The sequence below is a fragment of the Perissodus microlepis genome, chromosome 18 (genome assembly GCF_051167445.1).
Source record: "Perissodus microlepis isolate ML-2025 ecotype Zambia chromosome 18, ASM5116744v1, whole genome shotgun sequence".
NCBI lineage: Eukaryota > Metazoa > Chordata > Actinopteri > Cichliformes > Cichlidae > Perissodus > Perissodus microlepis.
This window is the reverse complement of record NC_140478.1, coordinates 24,775,915-24,798,693: the sequence shown is the minus strand read 5'-3', so window position 1 is coordinate 24,798,693 and position 22,779 is coordinate 24,775,915. Positions and strand designations below refer to the sequence as shown.

At 38.5% G+C, this 22,779-nt stretch overlaps 1 protein-coding gene across 7 annotated transcripts in view; it reads left to right on the top strand.

Moving 5' to 3' along the window:
* piezo2b (piezo-type mechanosensitive ion channel component 2b) overlaps positions 1-22,779 on the top strand; it is a 91,616-nt gene that overhangs the window by 50,165 nt on the left and 18,672 nt on the right. For 2 of the 7 annotated variants that reach the window (XM_084911756.1, XM_084911754.1), the window contains 21 exons: positions 89-375; positions 2,326-2,486; positions 4,043-4,219; positions 4,967-5,089; positions 6,481-6,681; positions 7,039-7,243; positions 8,305-8,391; positions 8,848-9,013; positions 12,676-12,919; positions 12,999-13,101; positions 13,611-13,767; positions 13,944-14,033; positions 15,798-15,919; positions 16,144-16,212; positions 17,370-17,476; positions 19,720-19,818; positions 20,582-20,702; positions 20,786-20,866; positions 21,487-21,653; positions 21,780-21,973; positions 22,329-22,502. In XM_084911756.1, coding sequence (XP_084767882.1) covers positions 89-375; positions 2,326-2,486; positions 4,043-4,219; positions 4,967-5,089; positions 6,481-6,681; positions 7,039-7,243; positions 8,305-8,391; positions 8,848-9,013; positions 12,676-12,919; positions 12,999-13,101; positions 13,611-13,767; positions 13,944-14,033; positions 15,798-15,919; positions 16,144-16,212; positions 17,370-17,476; positions 19,720-19,818; positions 20,582-20,702; positions 20,786-20,866; positions 21,487-21,653; positions 21,780-21,973; positions 22,329-22,502 — 3,135 coding nt within the window. The remainder of the gene's footprint in view (positions 1-88; positions 376-2,325; positions 2,487-4,042; positions 4,220-4,966; positions 5,090-6,480; positions 6,682-7,038; positions 7,244-8,304; positions 8,392-8,847; positions 9,014-12,675; positions 12,920-12,998; positions 13,102-13,610; positions 13,768-13,943; positions 14,034-15,797; positions 15,920-16,143; positions 16,213-17,369; positions 17,477-19,719; positions 19,819-20,581; positions 20,703-20,785; positions 20,867-21,486; positions 21,654-21,779; positions 21,974-22,328; positions 22,503-22,779) is intronic. The other 5 variants (XM_084911755.1, XM_084911757.1, XM_084911758.1 and 2 more) reach the window with 5 other exon arrangements.

The following is a 22,779-nucleotide window of genomic DNA, read 5'->3' as shown; positions in this document are numbered from 1 at the left end:
TGTCCTCATATGTATATTAATACAGATCTGTGCCCAGGGTTGCGTGTTCGTGTGTGTTTTTGTGTAATAACTTCTGCCGTGTCTTCAGACTGGTGGACCCGGATGGCAGCCTGCCAGACCTCAGCATGCTCAGCGCCAGCTCGGTGGACGCGATGCTTCTCAGAGAGGAATGTGAAACACATGTAAAGCAGAATATGCAGGAGGGTTGGGATATGGAGAAAGAGAAGGAGCAGGCCCTGGTGGTGGTGATGGATGACACTGACATGACTAATGAGAAGCCCAGGAGCTTGTCTGAGCCACGGCAGTCCAGCACAGAGGAGAGCCAACAGTGCAGTGCGAAGACCGAGCCGGAGCCGAGCACAGAGCAGAGCTCAGGTACCGAGCAGCACGGCGGGTCCATGACCTTAAATGTGATTTCAAAAATACTGTGAAATATTTCACTTGATCTAATTCATTTTTGTCTAATCAAGCATAACATTCAACTACTAAAATATTTTTTTCTGTATAGGAACACTAATAAACATTTATAATTTATCATCTTAAAAAAATGTTTTATGTAAAACGATTAATTTAGAAGTTCATGGTTAACGACAAAAATTATGCTTTAGTATTAAAAATACAATTTTGATTAAAGAGCAAATTCATACTGGTGGATTAACCATTACAGAAAACAAAAATGATGTTTGGTAATCACCAATCCTGTTAAATTAGGGCACCTTACATTGGCTGGTGGTCTAATAAACTATTGCATTGTGGGTGAAAGCTTTAAAGTTTTTGGAAATATCTAAGTCAGACATTAATCAAGCATAAACATTCAGCCACTGAAACAAATTTTTCTATTCAAGAATGAAAGTAAATAATTTTAATTTCACATCTTAATAAAATAACACACTGTTTGTATGTCAGTAAATTAGAAATTTGATTTAAAACTGCAATAATTATGTTTTAGCTTTAGTTTCCACATAAACTTTAATGTCAAAACTGTGTTTGTGACGGAACATTTCTGTCTAAGCAGCGTGTTTCTTTTTTTATAAAAGGAAATGGCACATTAATATCATGCTGATTGCAAGTAGCTGTCATAGACATACGCGTGATGGTAATAAAAACCTAGCCAGCGCACGAGTCATGCATCATGCATTTAGTGCTAAGCCTCTAGTTTTTCAGTTTGCTCTCAAGTTCGTTGTGGTCTTTAAAGGTCAAAGCTCTGTGCTGCCGCCCTGGTATCTTCTGCCTGCGCTCACACCAGCCAGCCACTGCTGCAGAATTTGTAAAAGCGGTTGTACTGCAGGTTTTTTGTTTTCAGCTGATTTATCTTGCATTACGACACAGCACATAGCTCAAGCGCTTGCTTTAACCCTCCTGCTAAGGCCGACCAAAGCTGCATTCCTAGCATATTTACACAGACAGTCTTGAATGAAAATGTTGTTTGCATGCACAGAAAATAAAATGGGTGATAAAACACAACCCTGCGGCCCTGCAGGGCCTCTTAGTTTATAATGAGTTGTGGGCTGTACGAGGTATATTCTCTCAGAGTTTCTTAGCCAAACAATGGGGCCTCTATTAAAGCCTGAGATAATATGGATTCTGTAAACGTATACACGCTCTACCACAATGTAGTGGTTTTTATGGGAATATGAAACAAATTATAAAGTCCTGTTTCTCAGCTAAATAAAACAGCAGTTTGGAATTTGCTTGTTAATATATATTTTAAGCTCATTCTCATCAAACTTCACAACTTTAATATTGGAAAAAATGATGTTAACAATCCTGTAGCAGCTTCAGAATTAATATGAAACACGTGTTTGCTACCATAAAGTAACCAAAAAAATTGAAATTACATTTCTTAATGTAATGGCTTAATTAAATATTTACAGCAAGGTATTAGTGAGTAAAAGCTCTATTTTCTTTACTTTTTTACTTTGATATCAAACATTCTTTAAATTTGTTAGATTAATATGCATTATTAGCTTCATATTAATCTAACATGAATCTGTATTGATTAATTTTTTTTCAATCAATAGAGGGGTTGACTCTAAAAATACCATGGCTGCGTCAATTACATATATATATAAAGGGCTATAAAGAAGGAACTGTATATCTGCCTTTCATTTCTGAATGAACTGTAGAAAATTACAAACATGTGGAATGGCAGCTAACGTTGTCCTGAAGTGAAGCTTGTGCAATCTCCCAGCTTAAGTTGACAAACTTGCAGGTGAAAAATAGAAGTAACAGGGATATTAGTTTTTAAACACTTTCCGTTTGCACCTCTTCAGTCTTGTCACTTTCCCATTTAAACGTGTCTGGTTTTTGTCTCTTTTCCCTCAGACCTGAAGAATAAATGGCACCTTGTGGTTGACCGTCTGACAGTGCTCTTCCTCAAGTTCCTGGAGTATTTCCACAAACTGCAGTTGTTCATTTGGTGGTTACTGGAGATCCATATCATCAAGATCGTTTCCTGCTACGTTGTCATGGTTGCTATCAAAGAGGTATGAAAGCTGAAGAATTGACTTACTTTTGTACCTGCAGCAAGACAAACTTAAACCTGCCTGAAAGTCATATTTTATTTTATTTGGTCAGCTTTCATATCAAAACACCACAGGTGGTAATGTGTTTCCCTTCCTGCTGGTGCTAAAACTGAGTACTGTTTATAACTGCTTTTACTTGGGTCCCATCTTCTCTTTCCTGCCTTTGTTAGCACTCCGCAGTATATCCTGGAGAGGCGCTGCTATTTTAGTGTGATTACTTCTCAGATACACAAATAAAGCTGATTTCTTTCAGCACTAATCTAAATTGAACTGTTTACTATACCGCATACAAGCCAAATAATAGTGTGGGGGATTCTGGAGAATTGTAACAGCTTCTACACTTTGGAGATGTAAAGAAGAGTCTGAGATTTTTTGAACTATGAAGTTTAACTTGGATAACCATACCAGTCTTATGAAAACTCATTTGACAGTCTTTACAGTAACAAAAGTTAATCCAAAATAAAAAACCGTGTATTAAAACAGTACACCCCATTATTCGGTAGCTTAGAGAGCCACCTGAATAACTTAAAGTACAGTAATCATTTTCTATCTGGCTTCATCAGCTTCCCACGTCATTGTGGAGGAATTTTAGCCCACTCATAGGAATTCATGTAGGTCAGGTTTTTACTGGGTCACTGCTTTTTAGATTCGTTTTTGATAAATAAATGATGACACAGTATAGTGTCAGTGTCAGGGCTGGGTATCGATCGGTTTCTTTTATCGATTCGATTCCAATTCCCAAGGTCCCGATTGGAGTCGATCCCTGAATTAATTCGATTTGATTCAATTTTGACTAAGACAGTCAGAAATATTATAATTCTGATAAATTATCAGTACATATGCTTATTTTTATATCTATGTATACAAAGCTGACACTTGTGAGACTTCATAAGAGGTGTGAGCATCACAGCAGATGTCTTTGTGTCGAAGTAACTGAAAAATATGAAGGAGATTTTCCTGGCCTGACTTTTTATATCAAATAAATTATTCTGCAGTAGATCAAAAATGGAAGAAAACCATGAATCAACATATGAACATTACCTGATGCTGCTGAAGTGAAACAGAGCAATGTTAAAGAGGTTTTGTTAGAGACACAGCTAAGCATTTTGCAATTTGGCATACTTTTAAAAAGTTTCAATTTCTTCGGTATTGAACAGCAGAAATGAGCCTTTCTTGTCGGAGGCGAAACAGCGAGCGACAACGCTGTGCACAATTGTGTTGGCAGCAAAACAGCAAAAGTAAGAGGGAATTAATGACGATGTTTATCAAACATGAAGCGTAGTTTTGATCTTCTTTTGCTGCTGGTTCAGTGAATTTTTCAATCATCACTGATTTACACCTGTTTTCTTTTCAGCGTACAGTGTGTGTGTGTGTGTGTGTGTGTGTATGTGTGTGTGCGTGTGTATGTGTATTGAATCATTTTATATTTAAAAAAATTTATAGCCATAGCTGTGGAAAAGAGGTATGAATGACAAAGGAGTTTTTTGTCCTCATCACATCTATTGTCTTTTGTCCAGGTGTCTTTGTTCAACTACGTGTTCCTTGCATCCTGGGCGTTTGCACTGCCGTACAGCCAGTACCGGCCCCTTGCCTCTAGTGTTTGCACTGTCTGGACGTGTGTCGTCATCGTATGTAAAATGTTGTACCAGCTGGACTTAATAGATCCCAGCAAGTACTCCAAGAACTGCACTTCGGTAAATATTAATGCTTCTCAACCAAAGTTGTATAGAATACATGCTGTTCTTTAGCATTGTCCCTATTATCCTTAATTAAAGCCAGATTTTTTGTAGATTCTCTTGATTTTGATTGATGTGCGCCTGCTTTATGTCATGATTTTTGTTGGCGTTGGGCATAAAAACTCTGGAATAAAATGTTTGCATTCCAAAAGAGACAAAAAGCCTTACTGCTAGTTTCCAAGATTTGAATTAAAGTACTATGGTTCTTTGAAGCTCCATATTTTTTATTCTTGGATTCTTCTAGTAAAGCTTTGGATGATTTACAGATCAAATAAGCCTTGTTTATCGTATATTCACCTTAGATGAGCTACTCACTTCATCCATTCCAGGAGATCTGAAACAACAAGTTGTTTTAGATCCTCTGCCTTTGAGCTAGGTGTCTTCCCATTGTCTGACCCTTATAAAAAGAAAGTTTAAATTACAGGTTGGTGGGACTTCTATGCTTACAACCAAAGCAGCGTGTCTGAAATGACCAAAATAGGCTATATCTGCTCTCTCTGACATCATTCAGAGCCAAGGGTAGAAAAAGTCTTTCTTAAAATTAGCGTTTAGAGCAGCCTGAAATTTTGGCTCATAGCGACTTACTCTTACGGAACTTGATATTTGGAACTTTGACCATGTTTGATGAAAACATAATTCCTACTTTAGGCCTAGTTTTTAATTCTACTAGACTGGAAAACTGACCCATTGTGTTTTTGTCCACAGTTATCCAGAAACTCAATAAATAAGAGTTTAATGTTACCAGAATCTTTGTTGTATGACGGAAAAGTGGATCCAGCCAACTGGGTGGGCCTCAGGAAGTATGACGACCTGCTGGGCTACCTGAGGGTAAGGTCGAAATGAACCACAGTTCTTTTATCGTTGTTATACACTGCCTATTAGACTCTTTATTCTTTATTATTTATAGAGCAATTATGAATTTAGAACTACCGTGTTTACAGGAAAATTGTAATGCGTTTTTTTTTTAAATTATTATTAACTTTTATGTCAGCAGTAATCTCTATTTCATGTTTAATTCATGCAGATTTGGGTAATTCAGTCAAATATGAGATGTTTAACACATCACCGACCTAGTGCTATTTGGCTGTTTAAAGTCAGTATTTAATTTGAAATAATATCAAAATTCCACAAAATGCAGTCAACTGAAAAAAGAACAAATAAATATTCCACTGCAATACATTCCTAAGAAAACAGTCTGTATTGATGGTGTTTAATTTTTTTTCTTTACTTTCCTGTGTCACCTGCCGAGTGTCACTCTGTTTTACCCACACCTCCAAATCTCTGTACAGGGAAGGAGGTGATCTGTGTTTTATTCAGTGAGATGAACACAAGACTTTTAGATTTTTAAAATAAACAAAATGTATAAAAAATGTATTTAAAAAAGCTAATATTGAGTGATAACAGTTCATAGCAAAGGTTTTCAACTACAGGTTGTCACAGACAGCAGGCCTGGTGCTTAACTGTAATTCAACAGGTTGTAGAGCTCACCTTTGTACGGAAGTCTTATGTAGATGATGAGTTATAAGTTTGACAGTTAGGAGGAATATTTGTAAGATTCTTTTGTGAGTATCTTTCCCCATCCCCTGGACCTTTTAGGGGAACTTAATACTTGTGAGATCTCAGACTCTGAATACTTAGAATTTCTATTTTATTTAGTTAGCAGTGGTTTTCATATTGAAACATCTCATTATGTGTTTGTTGGCATAATGAAAAGCCAGACTGGGATTCAGATCATCCCTCCGTGTGGTTTCATCTCCACTGTCTAAGAGCAAAAGGGAATTTCTTATTAGATTTTCTTTGTAACTTAGATTGTTTCAATGTGCAGTACTGAAATCAGTCACTAGGGATACAGCAATAGCAACAGAGAAGGACACATACACACACACCAGCAAATCACATCTTGATTGCAGTCTTGTAAGTCGGGTTTGTGTTTTTGTTTTCTTCACCCTTTTAGTAGTTTAATGTAATTCCCTTGACCTTGTGAAAATATGAAGTGCCAATCAAATGTTGCCAATAACTGGGACTATTCTGCATTTTTTGTCCTTTAAATGAGTAAAACCAGCAATGTTAAAGTTGGTCTCTGGATACTCCCCAACCCGTCGTCTGTAATCCTCAGCCCATTTAATCACATTTAAATATTTTTTAAAACTATATTATAAAAACACAGTTTATAAAAACTAAGCATTTTGGGGAATTTTCTCTTCCAACTATCTGAGCAGAACAACTTCTGGATGCTGGCTCTGTTAGCATTGGAGGTTACCATCTACCGCCATCAGAAATACTTCAGACTGAGGAACAAATTGTCACCTCCCGCTGCCAGGATTATCTTTCATGACGTCACACGACAGCACCTGGACATCAACATTGTCTGCTTCATCAAATACTTCATCAACTATTTCTTCTACAAGTTTGGACTTGAGGTAGGTGGCATAATGAAGTAGAAATAGTCAAATTGGGGCGATCGTGGCTCAAGAGTTGACAGTCTCAGTTGTTGTGTCCTTGGGCAAGACACTTCACCCACCACCTACTGGTGATGGCCAGAGGGGCTGATGGTGCGATATGGCAGCCTCGCTTCTGTCAGTCTGCCCCAGGGCAGCTGTGGCTACAACTGTAGCTTGCCTTCACCAGTGTGTGAATGTGAGAGTGAATGAATAGTGGAATTGTACAGCGCTTTCAGGTTCTTGAAAAGCGCTCTATAAATGCAATTCATTATTATTATTATTAAAATGTGTACTGTGCTCCACTGCTTCATGTACACTCCTCTTGTGTTTCCCTAGACTTGCCTGATGTTGGTCGTCAACGTCATAGGGCAGCGTATGGACTTCTATGCCATGCTTCATGCTTTTGCCTTAATAGCGGTGCTGTACAGGCGTAGAAGGAAAGCCATTGCTGAGATTTGGCCTAAGTACTGCTGCTTTCTGGCATGCATGCTTACTGTTCAGTACTTCGTCTGCATCGGGATCCCACCTGCAGCCTGTAAAGGTTTGTGTAATCAAATGTGCCAGATTGCACTCACAATAACCAGACACTTGGTGAGTCAAAAGCTGATTAATTTCCTCGTAGAAGCCATTCTTAACAATGTGTCTGGTCCAGATAACTGACTGATTCGCCAAGATGCTTATCTATCTCATCACCATATCACCATGGTGAAGTAGGTGAGCAAAATTTTTCAGGCACCAGGAAGACAGGAAATTTTTACTGTGCAGATTTTTCTTTGCTTGTATTCAGGAGTTAAAGTGGAATTTGTGAAGTAGTGAAGTGTGGGGAAGAGAATCACTTAGAAATCTGAAGTAGATTTGTTTTCTTTGCATACAGGCTGTGATGAGATAACATTTTCTGCTGCTGCTCTGAGAATTACTGCTGTTTGTGGATTTAGGAATCCAACTGAACTCAACAAGAATAAACAAACTTTACATGAGCTATAAAGCTTAAAAACTGTATAAAGATCGTATGAAGTTTATACGCTGATGAGTGAATCTAATCAGGATCATCAGCTTATTTTAAATTGATACACTAAACCTAATGTAACCTAGCACTGACAATGAGCACCACAGTGTAATGCAGTTACCCTGCATTAAACTGTAAAAAATGTCTATTATTTTCATGCAAACTGTAAAACAAAACCATAGCGAGTTGGGATATTTTTATTTTATTACTGAGTAAATCTCTCCATCCCATCAGCTGGAAGCAATGCCAGGCTGCAGCACAAAAATAAATAAATAAATAAACAAACTCACTCTGTAGAATAATGCGTTACCATCGGATTTAATTACTCATTAAATGAAGGGTATGTAATGGTTTAAATAATGTAAGTTAAAAGTCAGTTCATTATTGTTTCAGAGATAAATTAAGGCTGTTTTTCATGTAATTACAAAAATTGTCCACACGTAAAAGGTGTTCTCTTCATGTTTATGATGCACTTTTTTTTTCTTTTTTTAATCCGTTAGCATGTCATGGCTCCGTTCTTTTACGGTTCTTCAAAGCGAAGCGTGATATTTTTATGATGTTCTTACATATGTCTGATGATAATGTTTTCTTTTCAGGTTATCCCTGGACAGAAAATGACAACGTGGTCAAGTGGCTCTATATTCCAGATTTCCACAGCACGCCCAATCCTATATTCCTCATCTGTGAGTTTTATAGTTAAAGTGAAAAATTGTTTGAAGAATAAATGAAAATCCTTCATTAGAAGTTAGAAACATGCATGTAAATCTTCATGCGATTAATCATATTAGTGGATTATTCTTACTAATATATTAGTATATCAGAAGCATTTTGTTATTACAATAGTTTGTAGTTTAAACTCCAACATGACATAATTTTGTGTTAAAATTATAATGTATAAAGTAACTAGTAAATAAAGCACTCAAACACATCTAGTGGTGTTTAAAAAAGTGCAAACAAACTTTCGACTTCGACCGTCTGTCTGCAGTCTCTAAATAACTAAGCTAACTTTTAAAATTTGAGACTTGAATACAGTAAAGCAAATGTACCGTCACAGGCAAAATGAAATAATTGTTTTATCTTATGAAGATTTAACACTGATTCCACAAATAGAAACACTTTCATCTCCTCTTCTCTTTTAGATGACTTCCTGTTGCTCCTCTGCGCCTCCCTCCAGAGGCAGGTCTTTGACGATGAGAACAAGGCAGCTGTCCGCCTCATGGCCGGTGACAATGTAGAGATCTGCAGAGACCTGGATGCAGCTTCCTTCAGCGTCCACAACCCTGTGCCCGACTTTATCCACTGCAGGTACCACAGATAACACTCCAAATTAGATATACTTTCATTTTGCTTTCAGTAAGAACTGCTGGAAGTAGTACTTACTGAAAGTAGTATGCCTTAAAATGTTCTGTACATGTAGCTGAGGCAGAGAATTGTGGGTCAGATAGGCCAGGAAACATGCTGTATTGTATACTACAAAATGCAGCTAAGTGCTGGTGCAACTCTTAGTATTGTTTTGATACATTTATTTCAACATACTGTGTATTAGGACATTTTTTTGCCATGTCAGTTAGTGTGGCAGCACTGGTGCTGGATCCTTGATTCAAAGCTTTGTTCACTACAGTGGTTGGCCTTGTGGCCTTGCGTATTTCTATTAGTCCTACATGGATAAAGTGTATTGCTGTATGTACCTTTTTAAATGATTTCCAGTTTCTGAAATATATTTTACATTAGATTCTCTTTTCATCATTTTGTGGCTGTTGCGTAGCTCAGCCACCATTAAGACAGAGGTTAACATGCTGAAATGGAAAGGAAGTGAAGTAGCCAGTCTAATTGATGCTTAATGATGTTGGGTGCCTATCTATGATGTCAGATACAAAACTGAAATGTGCTCCACACAAGTGGAGCTGTTAAAAGCTAAGTATATGTATTTGAAGCGTTTTGAAAGTATTTTACAGTCAAAAATTGGTTTTAGAAATTTATAACAGGCTTCAACATTAAAGAAAAACCCATTTGGTTATTTTAGTATCCATAATTTATTTCTACTCAGGACCTTCTGTCTTTGTCCCTTATTTCCTTTCTGTCTCCCTGTTGTCTCTATCTTTATAAAGCCTAATATATCTCTCTCAGCAAAACATTAAACTCAAATTGCTTGTAGTGAATAGTCCAGCACAACACATGTGCACTTGCAGTTATGTATGTACATATGTACATGTGTGTGATTGACGGATTAATTGTAAATATTTCTTTAATGCATTTTCAGTGTTTTTTTTCCATGTCTCCAATTCTCTTTGCTTTTTTGTGTGTGACCCACTCTCGTGACATCTCAAGTTGGTTCTTGTTTTATTTTGTTACCTTGTTTGTCTCACTCTGCAATTATTGCCCCAGAAGTATATGACTTGAGACAACTTTGGAATTACTAAATTATGGATACTAAACAATCCGCAGATTGAAGTTTTCACATTCCCATTGCAATAACACAATTGTATCTCTTAGAGCACTGGTTTTCAGACTTTTTCTGGCATGTCCTGCTTCACAAGCTGACAAAATAGATCAACAAACAGGCTGAACACCCCCCTTTTCCTCCATTTGCGTTGTCAGAGGTGTGCTCTGAAGAAAACTGTTGTTGTGCTTGGCTGCAAACTGTGTAACTGCAGAAATCTTAAGTGGGATGGTGCTGAATAAGAACGTTCTCAGTCAGCAAATACTTTATCCCAGAAAAATAAAGGTAAGAAAAAAATGACAGCTGACAGTAACTCATGTCAGAGGCTTAGTGAGGGATGTTATTAAATACATGCTGTATACATAATTTAGAAACTCGCCTGATCTGGATACTGACTTTGCACATAAAGAGTGAACGCAGGATGTTGAGGGGAAGAGGGTGCGAGTTAAAAAGACAGCAAGAGCATCCTGACCTGTCCACACTCATTGATTATGTGCTCTTCAGATTCCACTGTTTTGGTGTGCAAAGTGGACAAGTCTTTTATTAACGCACTCTGTGTCCATCAACAAGCACTAGTAGTGCAAGAGAGAGAGCTGTACAGCCCGTCTGTCCATGCCACAGCAGCTCTGCACTTATTCTATCGTTTCCCTCCAGAATCGAATTATGGATACGGGGTGGGGGGAGAAATCCATAATCCACAAAAACACTCTGTCCGTCACTCCCCGACTCAGACGCTTTTTCCTTGTACTCTAACTCAATAAATAGCTTTTAAGTATGGAAAAGGTATTTTCTCCCCCTGATGAAGAAGGACACTCACTCAGCTGTTCCAGCCCTTCAACGCATCGTCCCATCCAAACCCACTTCATCAGAGCTGCTTTCTAAAGAGTTGAAGCTGTTACTGTGGCCCCATGTATCTGAAATTAATGCACGCTACATCTCATGTTTCCACTCTGCGCATCATATCGTCAGCCTTTCACATGGAGCCATAGACATGCGCCTAGCATGTTAGAGACGCGCAAGACATGCAGCAGTGTACCTGTGCTGAGCGAAAGGATCGGGTTACAGCTCTCATTCCTATTCATTGATCAGATTCTAAGTGACATTAAGTGATACCCTAATTGTGAATGATGAGCAGATAATTCTCTTTTGACTTTTGCTATGTGGTAAACATGTACCCTAACCTGTAATAGCAGCTAGCTGGGGTCCATGGGGATTAAAATCAGCTCATCAACTACATCCACCTCCCTCATTGCTTTTTCATGACAGCAACAGGCCTTGTGTAAATATACGTCTTACTCTATGGATTTATTTGAGAATGAAAGTGCTCAAATAAGTCCACACAAGATGACATTGTGAGACATGATTGAAAATTGTTGAAAAACGCTAGTTGTTGAACACAGAGTAACAACTATTTTGCTAATTACATTTAATTGCCCAGGATTTTATTTTTTAACTTTTTTTCCAAGCAGAATTCTAATGATTTCAGAATATAAATAAAAGCAGTCCAAGACTTTATACCCCCACCAGCACTGAAAATGAGTTCCAAAACAACTATGAATCGAGTCCCTGGATCTAGAAAAATATATGTAACTAGTTTAATTTGGGAGGTTCAATATTATGTCACTCAATCTCAAAGGGAGAGACCAGCTACTCTTTGGAGAAAGCTCATTTCTGCTGTTTGTATCTATGACAGCTTCACTCTTTGTGCTCATCATCAGCAACTCATCCCTGACCCGGAATTTGCCCTCCACCGTTTTCCAGATGAGGACCATTGCCTCAGACTTGGACGTGCTAATTCTTATTCCTGCTGCTCTACACACTTAACTCTAAACTAAATTATGAACAGAATCCATGACGAAGGGCGGGCCTGGTTGAGTCGAAAACCACATTGTTCTTCCTCTGTATCTGAGGTTTGACTAACAGGTGAACGTTTCTAGTACCCTGGCAAAGATCTTCCCAGGGAGGCTAAGTAGTGTGATCCCCTCTATAGCTGGAGCAAGATGGGACCCACTACCTCAGTCTAGCAATCCAGAGGCATCACCCCAGGTCTCTATGCGACGTTGCAGAGGCATGTCAACCAAGACGGCTGTTTTTGGGGTCATTGTCCACATGCTCGACCCAATTTCAGCCAACCATTAGCTGGTGGACAGAGTCAGTTTTCTAATTATAACGTTATAAACATTTAACATGCTAAAGGTCTGTGGAGGGCGAGATGTAGCTCTTGTTATATAAATAATAATGACACTGTGATATGTCATGTGTTGCTGTTCATTTGAGGTTGTATTTGCCTAATGTTAGAACCTGATAGTCACCAGATGAAAGAGGATGCACTTTCATTTTCACATGACTCCATGTTGGGATGTCATATTTGATCTCTCTGTTTATTTATTTATTTTTGCGGAGGTTAGGAATTTTCATTCACATTTGGAGCTGCCACTGTGCTGCTTTTGAAAGGATCCTTATTCTCAAAACTACCAGACACTTGTTTGTCTTTTCATTTACAAAAACTGTTTTTCTCTATTTCTAGGTCCTACCTGGACATGCTAAAAGTTATCATGTTCAGCTACCTTTTCTGGTTTGTCCTCACTATTATCTTCATCACTGGAACCACACGTATCAGCGTCTTCTGTATGGGTTACTTGGTGGCCTGCTTCTACTTCCTGCTCTTTGGTGGAGACCTGTTGCTGAAGCCAATCAGAAAGATCCTCCACTACTGGGACTTCCTGATTGCCTACAACATCTTTGTGATTACTATGAAAAACATTTTATCTGTAAGTATCTGTAAGTACTGATATGTTGACAGTTAAAATGCAATATTTATAGTGTGTAATAAAGCAACATTGTTTTTAGATCCTGGCTTGTGGGTACATCAACCAACTGCTACAGAACCACTGCTGGTTAATCCAGGTGTTCAGTCTGGCATGCACCATCAAGGGCTACGACATAAATACAAGTAAGCAGAGGGTGAATTGACTCAAATTTCTACTTTCATTACTAAAACATTGCTTTAACTTTCATGAACAACTTGCAGGTATAATCCTATAACTTAGTTAATAATCATTTAAAAAAAACCAAGTCCCATCCAAGCCTCCACGGATGGCACTTGTTTGTCCAACACATGCCAAAAATACTGTATTGGATTGAGATGTGGGAATTTTGGAAGCCAAGTCAAAACCTTAAACTTGTTGTGCTCATCAATCCATTCCTGAACCATTTTTTGCTTCATGGTTGGGTGAATTATCCTGCTGAAACAGGTTTCCATGAAAGGGTGTACACGGTCTGCATTTTTCCCACTTCTAACAAATTAACTTTGATGACAAAATATTCACTTGCTCCCTGAGGTAGCTCACCCACTAACAGGTGCCATGACGAGGAGATAATCAGTGTTAATCACACCACCTGTCAGTTGTCGTAATGTTGTGCCTGATTAATAAATATGGTTGTGTTGTATGTGAATTCCAGATGCTAAGGATATTTGTGAGGTGCCAAGCAATGAGGCCGGCATCATCTGGGACAGTATCTGCTTTGCTTTCCTGCTCTTGCAGAGACGAGTCTTCATGAGTTACTACTTTCTACATGTGGTGGCAGATATCAGAGCATCACAGATCCTCGCTTCCAGGTATTTAACTGAGTGATACAGCTACATGGAGTCAATTTAATTAGAAATACAGATTTGATTTATTCAAGACCAATGCTCGTGCATTAAAATTTCTTCTCAAAGCATAAACTTTTCTACCTGACAAATACAGGCGTACCAAACAAAATGTTTTCCTAATGTCTTTCTGTGTTTTTCAGAGGTGCAGAGCTTTTCCAAGCAACTATAGTGAAGGCAGTGAGAGCCAGACTGGAGGAGGAGCGCAAGTCCGTGGAGCAGCTGAAGAGACAGTGAGACTCCAAACATTTAACCTTCCTCTGATGAAATGATGTGTCTGTGATGTCACTGTCTTTTGAGCCAACACTGAATGGAAAAGTGATTATTTTCCTAAGACACGTAACTGCTCTGCAGTTGTCTGCACAAGAAAAAAGCAAAACCAATGACAAGTGAAGGATTTTTTTTTTAATCATGAAATTTAATTTTCTTTTAATTTTCTTTAAATTAAATCAGAATTTCTACCCAGTAGTTGCTATAATTAGCTGCTTTTCTTTCCTCTTATCTGAAATCTATCCTTACATTCCTTGAAAAAAATTAAATTTTACCACTTCCCGCCTTGCTTCATCGTGGCACTTGGGTGCAAATATATACCCACTGGTCATTTTACTAGATACACCTGTTCGTTAACTCAACAGTAACTGAATTACTGCACATTATAATTAAGGTATGCAGAAGAACATCTCAGAATGCATAACAGGTCAAATCTTGAAGCGACTTGGTTACAGAAGGCCAAATGTGGTGCCACTTTGGGAAGCTAAGAACAGGAAACTGAGGTAATAATTTGCCCAGGCTCACCAAAATTGGATAACAGCAGGTTGGAGAAACATCTTCACTTCTGCTGTGATGAATTGTCTCGGGGGCCTCTATGCACAGCTTGATAAGGAGGTAAGGAGCTTCCTTGACTTGATGTCAGTAGCTTCTATCTCCTCCTTTGGCTAGCTTATTAACCCAGCAGGGTATCTGACAACCGGCAGGAGGTAGGTGTTGATTGCCCGGATCTTGCTCTTCCCATTCAGCTGACTCCTCGGGACTTGCCTTACTCTGTGCAGGTATTAAGTGGTTGCAGTTTTTCTTGTGAGCACTTCTTGGTTCCCATTTGCCTGTGGGATTCCAAGGTACTTGTAGCTGTCTTTGATGCCTTCAATCAGAATCAGAATCTTACTTTGTGGTTCTAGCTCCCTTCCCTCTCTTTGTTACTTGTTAACCATCTGGCTCAGCAGGTTCAGGCCTATGAACCCCCTCAGAAGCTCAGATCCCATTGGACTTCCAGATACAGATGGACAAATTGGTGATAGCTAACCAACCGGACATAGATGAAGAAGGTTGCAGTGATATATGTAGCTACACCAAATGATAGCAACATCAGAAAGAAGGAACACGAAAAGCTTGAGAAATATCAAGAGCTGAGAGAGGAGGCAGAGTAGATGTGGAAGGTGAGGGTGTCAGTTGGAGCACTCGGGGTAATGATGAAAAGCGTGTCTTGCTGTGCAACATAGAGACTCAAATATGTGTGTTTAATTTGTTTTATATGAGAATTAAGTTTAGTTGAGTGACTTTAGCGGCACCAGGTCTTTTATTGTTTTTGCCGACAATACATAAATGCAAAATATCACTAAACGCTGAGTTAAACTAAAACACAGTTATGTCTGTTTCATGATTTTGAGTGTCTTTTATTAGGCCCCCTCTAATTTAGCTCACAGCTAGGTAAACATGATGCAGAAAAACTTGACTCAAATTGTCTCCTGGCTCAGTTTCATCATTGTTTCCCAGAAACCTGCTCTACTTCATCAAGCCAATGTATTTCCACCACTCATAGTAACTCAGGGGTTACTCACAAGCTCTGATGATGTCCACTCGTCCTCTCTAATGAGCACTCCATTGTTACGTAACGTACAGTAATTTCCACATGAAGCCTGGAGGTGTTTATGGTCAGTCTGTTACGCTGTTCCTCTGTGTCGATTCTTCGTGTCTCGTCACCTTCTCTTTGATCTAATCAGGATGGAGCGCATTAAGTTGAGGCAGCAAAAGTTTAAGCGGGGCAAGGAGAAGATGCTGAGCCTGGCTCAACATTCTGGAGATGGACAGACGATAGTCCCGCCCGAAGAAGATGATGATGATGGTATGACAAAGCCTGCTGGGTGTAGAAATACTATGAGTTTTGGTATTACTCAAGGAGGGTGGGCGTTCATGATCGTTTATAAGAAGAACAGAATGTCTATAATAGTGTCATTTCTATTAGCATTGGAACTAAATAAAAAGCTTCACATACTAGATTTGTGTCTTGAAGTTTACAGAACTGAATTTCTTATTAAATGTTGCACTGATGTATTTGTGAAATTTTAGGAGCACAGCCAACGAAAGCCAAGACCAAAAAAAAGCAGTGGTGGAGGCCGTGGGTTGACCATGCTTCCAGTAGGTTGACCCCCCCAAAACCTCTTTTTTCTCTTCCTCCACTCTGATTGGCCCTTGTGTCCTTGACCAGAACGCTGAGGATTCCCATACTGCCCATGGGCTCTAAAGGCAACATCATATAGTATCTGCCTTCTCCCTCCGGACTTTAATCTTTTTCTGTCTCTATTTAAGGATCCCCGTTACCTGTAGCTCTTGCGTAACTTTACAAAGCAAGTGTGGCGAGACTCTTAGGTTTATAAAAGCGTAACAGTCTCAGCAAGAGTGCAGCACAGGGTTGCCTTAAATAGAAGCAATGAAGAAAGGGAAAATGACTAACGTCTGGAGGTTTTATACTTGACGTTGTTTAAAACATAAACTTCATCACTGGTCTCACCTAAAGAGCCTACAGTAGAGAATCACTCCATTGCAAAATATTTTCAAGCAAAGAAATGAAGCTGACAAGCCTTCATTCTCAGTACTGGAATAAAGGCTGAAGGTTTAGTTCATTCTTTGCCTGCAGACATGATCACCAAACAGGCATTACCTAGGAGAAAATAGAACAGCAATCAGACCAGTGATTAAATATGTAAAATTATGGCTTCTACAGTCGGTTTGTGGTAAATAAAAAAAAAAAATGCCAGCATTTCCCTGAGTCAATACAGCGGTTGCCTGTTTGTTTTGAACTCATGTCTCATATCATACTCCACCCCCACATGACATTTTCAAATTATTTCTCCATTTTATCTCTTTGTCATTTGATGTTTCATCTCCATTTCCCAGCATCCTCCCCTCATCTCCTGCCCACTGCGGTTCTGTTCAAGGACATAAGTCAGCCTTGTCTATCCCATTGCTTCTAACACTTAACTACTGTAGACTGGAGTCACTCCAGGGCGACTGAAATAGGAGAATAACAGACATTCCTCATTGTGTTTTCTGCTCATACTTTCGTTAATTTTACTAACGTGTGGTTTCATCCTCTTAAAAGTGCGTCTATATCATAACGAGCCATAGATATATGCAAATGTTTGATAGAGAAATATGTAGAGTTTAATGTGGTTGTGTTTCTTCCTTACAGCAAGAGAACCTTCTGTTGCTTTTTTTTTAATGTCATAAAAGCAATAAATGACTTCAGCCTGTGTTTGAGTGAATGTAACAGTGCTTTGCGCTCTGCCCCTCAGTGGTTAGAAGTGGAGACTACTACTTGTTTGAAACTGACAGTGAAGAAGAAGCAGAGGAGGAAGAAGAGAAAAAAGATGACGATCCACCAAAGAAGTCAGCATTTCAGGTGGTTATATTTTGGCTTCAGAGTGGGAAATGCTGTGATTCTCCCAAAGAGATTTTAAGGAGAAGAACATGGTTATGGATGTCCTTTTTTACAAAATAGTTTTTAATTGGCTTCTCTAAGCTATTACTTTTCTTTACAACTATAGTAAACTATATGTAAAAGGTGGACGTAGCCTTGGATCATAAAAGCAAAGCGAATGCAGGTTGCATTGTTTCAAATGGCCAGCAGGGGGCAGCTCCTTGCATTGTAAAAACAAATCTGATTATACAGAAGTCTATGGGAAAGTGACCCTATTTCTCACATGATTTATAGACACAGTAACACTTTCCTAAAGAGTTTATGATGTCAGTCACTATTTTCAAAGTCTTGCTGAATACAATGTGATGCTCTTTTTTAAAATTTCTAAATTAGATTATAAACCAGCGTATACTTTCTGATTGACAACTTGTTACTCTATGAGTTTGCAGGTTCCTCGGTTACTCAAGCACATCCACCCATCACTTCTGATGTTTGCTTTTTAAAAAAACAGAATAGCAACAGCCAAAATAGTGAATGATGTCATATTGGCTCATTTACTATGTTTAAAGCAGAAGTGGAGAAGCAAATGAAGTTTAAAACACAAAGGTGTCATTTTGGAAAGAGGAAATACAGCAGTATTTGTAGTACTGTGTACCTCTGTGTATGAGTGAGCAGATGTTTTTTTTCTGTCCTCACATCCACAGGTAGACATAACACTTCATAACAGTTCATTTGTGTATACAATGTAAGCACAATGGAAGACTACTTCATCATGTTGTAACCACAACTATAGCCTGTTTTTCTGGCCTCTTTCTCAACTCATGTCTGTAACCCTCCCACTATCACAAACACACCAACTGATAAATGAAAATTAAACAATAAAAGTATATATAAAGATATCACCTAGAAAGAGTTTTACACTTACAGTACTGTTCATTCCTGTTTTCCTGGGTTAAATGTAGAAGTTGGGATGTATGGTACTGTGCAAAAGTCTTGAGCCACCCTTTATTTCTTTATATTTAGTTTCCAAGGAGCCAGAGCTGTTATTTTTAAAGTGGATTTGAGCAATAAGTGACCAGGCTTTCTGAAGGTTTCCCAAAGATTTTGTTCGGACATTGACTTCTTTTTCGCTCATTTTCAGTCCAGTCCGTCTACCTGACTATTTTTATTAGAGGAATGCTTTTTCGTTTGTTAAGCCACTTAACACTGGCCTATGAGTCATCCAACCATTAAAAGGCTCCTGACTTAAGGGGTGAACCAGTATTGTGTCTATACATTTTTGTACAGAAGAAAAACACAATCTACTGTAGATGAACAGTATCTTAAAGTCATGTCCTAGAGAAACAGGGCACTGGTGTACAAGGTACACCAAATTAACAAACACAAGAACTGGAATAAAAATTTAAAATTTTTGGTTCAAATTCTCATCAGGTCAAGAAGAGATGAGTGCAGTCATCTGTAAAACACGGTGTAGTTTCTGTTACAGTTTGGGACTGCATGTCAGCTAGCAATGTTGGGGATTTTGTCAAAACTGCAATTATTATGGAATTATGTACACAGAAAAGTGCCACGAGATTTGGATCCATCGTGCAATATTATCTGGAAAGCATCTTATTGAGAGCAGCTTCATTTAAAAGCTTGACAATGATCCCAAACTTTTACTGCCAATGCAGTAAAAGTGTACCTGGATAGAAAAACCACACAGTGAAACACTGACAGTGATGGATTGGTCTCCCCAGAGCCTGCACATCAACATTATTGAAGCAGTGTGGGATCATCTTGACAGAGAACAGACCAAAAGACCACCAACATACAAAGCAGAGCTTTGAATGTCCTTCAAAAAGCCTGGAGAACTATTCCTGAAGACTGCTCAGACTGTGTTTAAGAATAATGGTGATAATACCAAATATTGACTGTCAAGCTCATTAAAATTTAAACTCTGTATCTTAATTTACATACTGTACACTTTCCATGCATGTTTGCACATGTTTAAATAAATAACTGGACCTATAGCCCATTTTCTTAGAAAAATATAAAGAAGACTTGCGCAGTACTCTATGTGATTTGTGATGCAGTAGGCACTAACCTTTCAATAAACACCTATAATTTTGCCTTGAAGTCCTCCTCTTGTTTGCTGCCTCCTAACACAATTAACCTCTGTTGTTTCTAACAGTATGAGATTGTTTTCTACTAACCCTCTCCCCACTCTTGTTTCCTCTCTTCAGAGAGCTATTGGGAAGTTTGTCTCGGCTCTTCTGGCTTTACCCAAATCTGTCATTAAGCTGCCTAAAACTGTGCTGCAGTATGTAGTGAAGGCAGGCAAGGTATTCACCCTCATCTAACACAGCTGGCTCTCTCTGTGAACATCTGCCAGTTCAAATAACAGCTAACACCACAGACAACTGCCTTTCCAGCTCGTGTTTGGTGAACATGCTGTAAATTAATAGATGTGTTTATTCATCCAGTTCCAAAACACTAAACTTACACAGATCACCAAATTCGACTTGGAATGAGAATGTTTTTGTACCATGTATTGTTACTGTCTGACTGATTGGTGTTTTCATGTGTGTCATGGCCATTTTATGTGGCCTGCTGCTCTGACGATCTATCACATATGTAACGTACAACATAATTCAGATTTGATCTGTGGTCCCTATTCCTGGTAAAGATTTTTTTTTGGGGTGTAAAATAGATATTATAGGTTGTTACACAAGTTTTAGAAATCAAAGTCAGAGTTAAAAACTGTTTTGAAAACTATCTCCCTCGCTTTTCTTTCCTTTTTTGTAAAGATTTGGTGTAAATTAAGGTGATGGTGGTCTTGCATTAAAGAAATCTCAAGCATGTTTTGTTTAAAAGGCAAACAAAAGATGTAATTGGTATTTTAATCATATGAATGTTCATTATGATGAATTGTTGATTTTATTTCTAGGCTAGATTTACGAAATACTAAAATACAGCAGCATAACATTTACATGACTTTTAATGATTATATATAAACTTTGTAATATTTTTTTTTCTGTTGTGGCTTTGGCATAATTCCCCTCAGTGACGTTCATTAAAACTTAACTGCTACCCTCCTTTCTCCAGTATATGTATCAAACCTGGATCACAGACCCCAAAGCTGCTCTCAGGGCGCGGGGCAAAGCGAAGCGCAAATTTTGGAAGAGATACACGAAAGGAGTTAGACACAGAAAAAGCAAGAAAGATGGTAAGTCAGCTCTAGAAAGGAAATTTTTTCCTGACTTGAAACAGACTTTAAATTTATACTAAACTGTCTGTACTGTACATCAGCAGGTCACGTGACCATCGACCTTGGCGAGCTGTCTGATGGGCAAGAAAAAGACAATGAGAACAAGAAATCTGGTGGCCCAGGTTGGTTTTTCCTTAAGCAGTTTTATGACACTCAGTTTTACAAAGTACAGCTCTCCAATTTACAATGACCAAATTCTCCACCATGAGAAAAACTGGTATACATATTAAAATATATTTTCCAGTGGGAATCTTTATGCTATCAGTATTTTCAGTGATTAAATCAGATTAATATTTATTAGATTGCTGGTTCATGAACCTGCTGTTTCAGCAAATAAAACAACCAGAAATAATGTCATACTTTTTTGGCTGTGTGTTTAGAAATCATGTGTGTTTAGAAAACGGTGCAACTTTTGTAAATCCCCTGTAAAACCAAATAGATTTATGGGTCCAATAACCTTAGTTCAATAAGGAGCGATAATTAGTAGGAATTAAATGTGATATATTAATATAAAAAATCAATCTAGCTATTTGGCGATTAGACTCCCATGGCCAATCACAGCAAATCAGGATCCCAACGGTGATAGGAACTAAGGCAGGAATTACCGAAATCATTATTTCAAGGAATTTTACTGGCATTCGAACATACAACATTGTAAATTATTTAATGAAAAGGTTTATTTAAGTATGAGTTTTTAATTCGACCACGTTTAATGCATTTTCTGTTGTGTGCTCTTCCTCAGACAACATCATCAAACGAGTGTTCAACATCATCAAGGTCACTTGGATGCTCTTCCAGACGACGGTGGAAAGCTTCACTAAATGGATGAATGAAATGTGCAGAGAGTACATTGACATCTCCACTGTGCTGCGTTTAGAGCGCTGCATGCTGACTCGAGAGGTCAAGAAGGTATGCAGCTCTCTGCAGTGACCGTAAACATGTAGAAGTAGAGTTCATTTAAATGTGCTTTCACTGAATCATTTATAAAATCACTCAGTGGAATACGTATGATCAGATCTCTTCTCCTCCCACCAGGGTAACGTGCCATCCAGAGAGAGCATCCATGTTTATTACCACAAGGCCATGAGGCTTAACATGTCCAGACAGGCAAGCATGGATGTGCTGAGCGAGGACGACTCAGTCTCGGGCTCCATCGGGGTCCGCAGAAGGCGAGGAGGTTACCGGATGGAGAGCCAGGAGTCCACGGCCTCCAGAGAGAGCATGTCCAGGTAGATTAGCAGTGCAATGTGGAGACTAAACGAGATGCCATCATGAACGGTTTCAGGTTGTCTTTATGTGCAGTATTGTGCAAATGTGAAAGAAGCAATAAAAACCTGTATACTTTTACTGCTTCAATGCATTAAAAACAAACTTATCATAGTTTTCTATCAGCACATTATCATCACACTGAGCCATTTCACCAGAATGCTTTACTGTATCTTTGTGTTAATCATCACATGATCTATGATCTTTACAGATGCTTTTTATTTGCAGAATATCATCTCTTTTGTTTAACATAACATAGATTTCATGTCATCCTTCTTACCACTGATCATCCCATTTGTCACTCTCACAACCTATCAGTGGCTGCACTGACGCCACCACACTGTTTTCTCGTCAATCCACCTTGGAAGACTTGGATGCAATGCCAGAGTGCATTCCCAAAACCAGTGAGCGTGCCAGGCCCAAACTTAAAAGATCACCTAGGCTGGATATGTCCAGCTCATCAGTGGACAGCGGCAGCAGCTTCATATCCAGGTGCTGGGCCTTTGCATGTACACACAGAAAATATCATTGCATCTCTTCTGTCTTTTTTGTGTTTTCATCAGTCTTGCATTGATTATTAACGTCTGCTGAATCACTGCATGATTTCTATTTCAAACTTTTTTACTTTTGTATTTCATTCTGTCACAAATCCATTTTTTAACCTTAAACACAAGTTGTTGTTCAGTAATAATATTGTTACAAGAAGGGGTTTTGTAAATTGTGACCTGCTTCTTTTAAACAACTGCTTCTTTCTTTTTTTGGGTTGGAC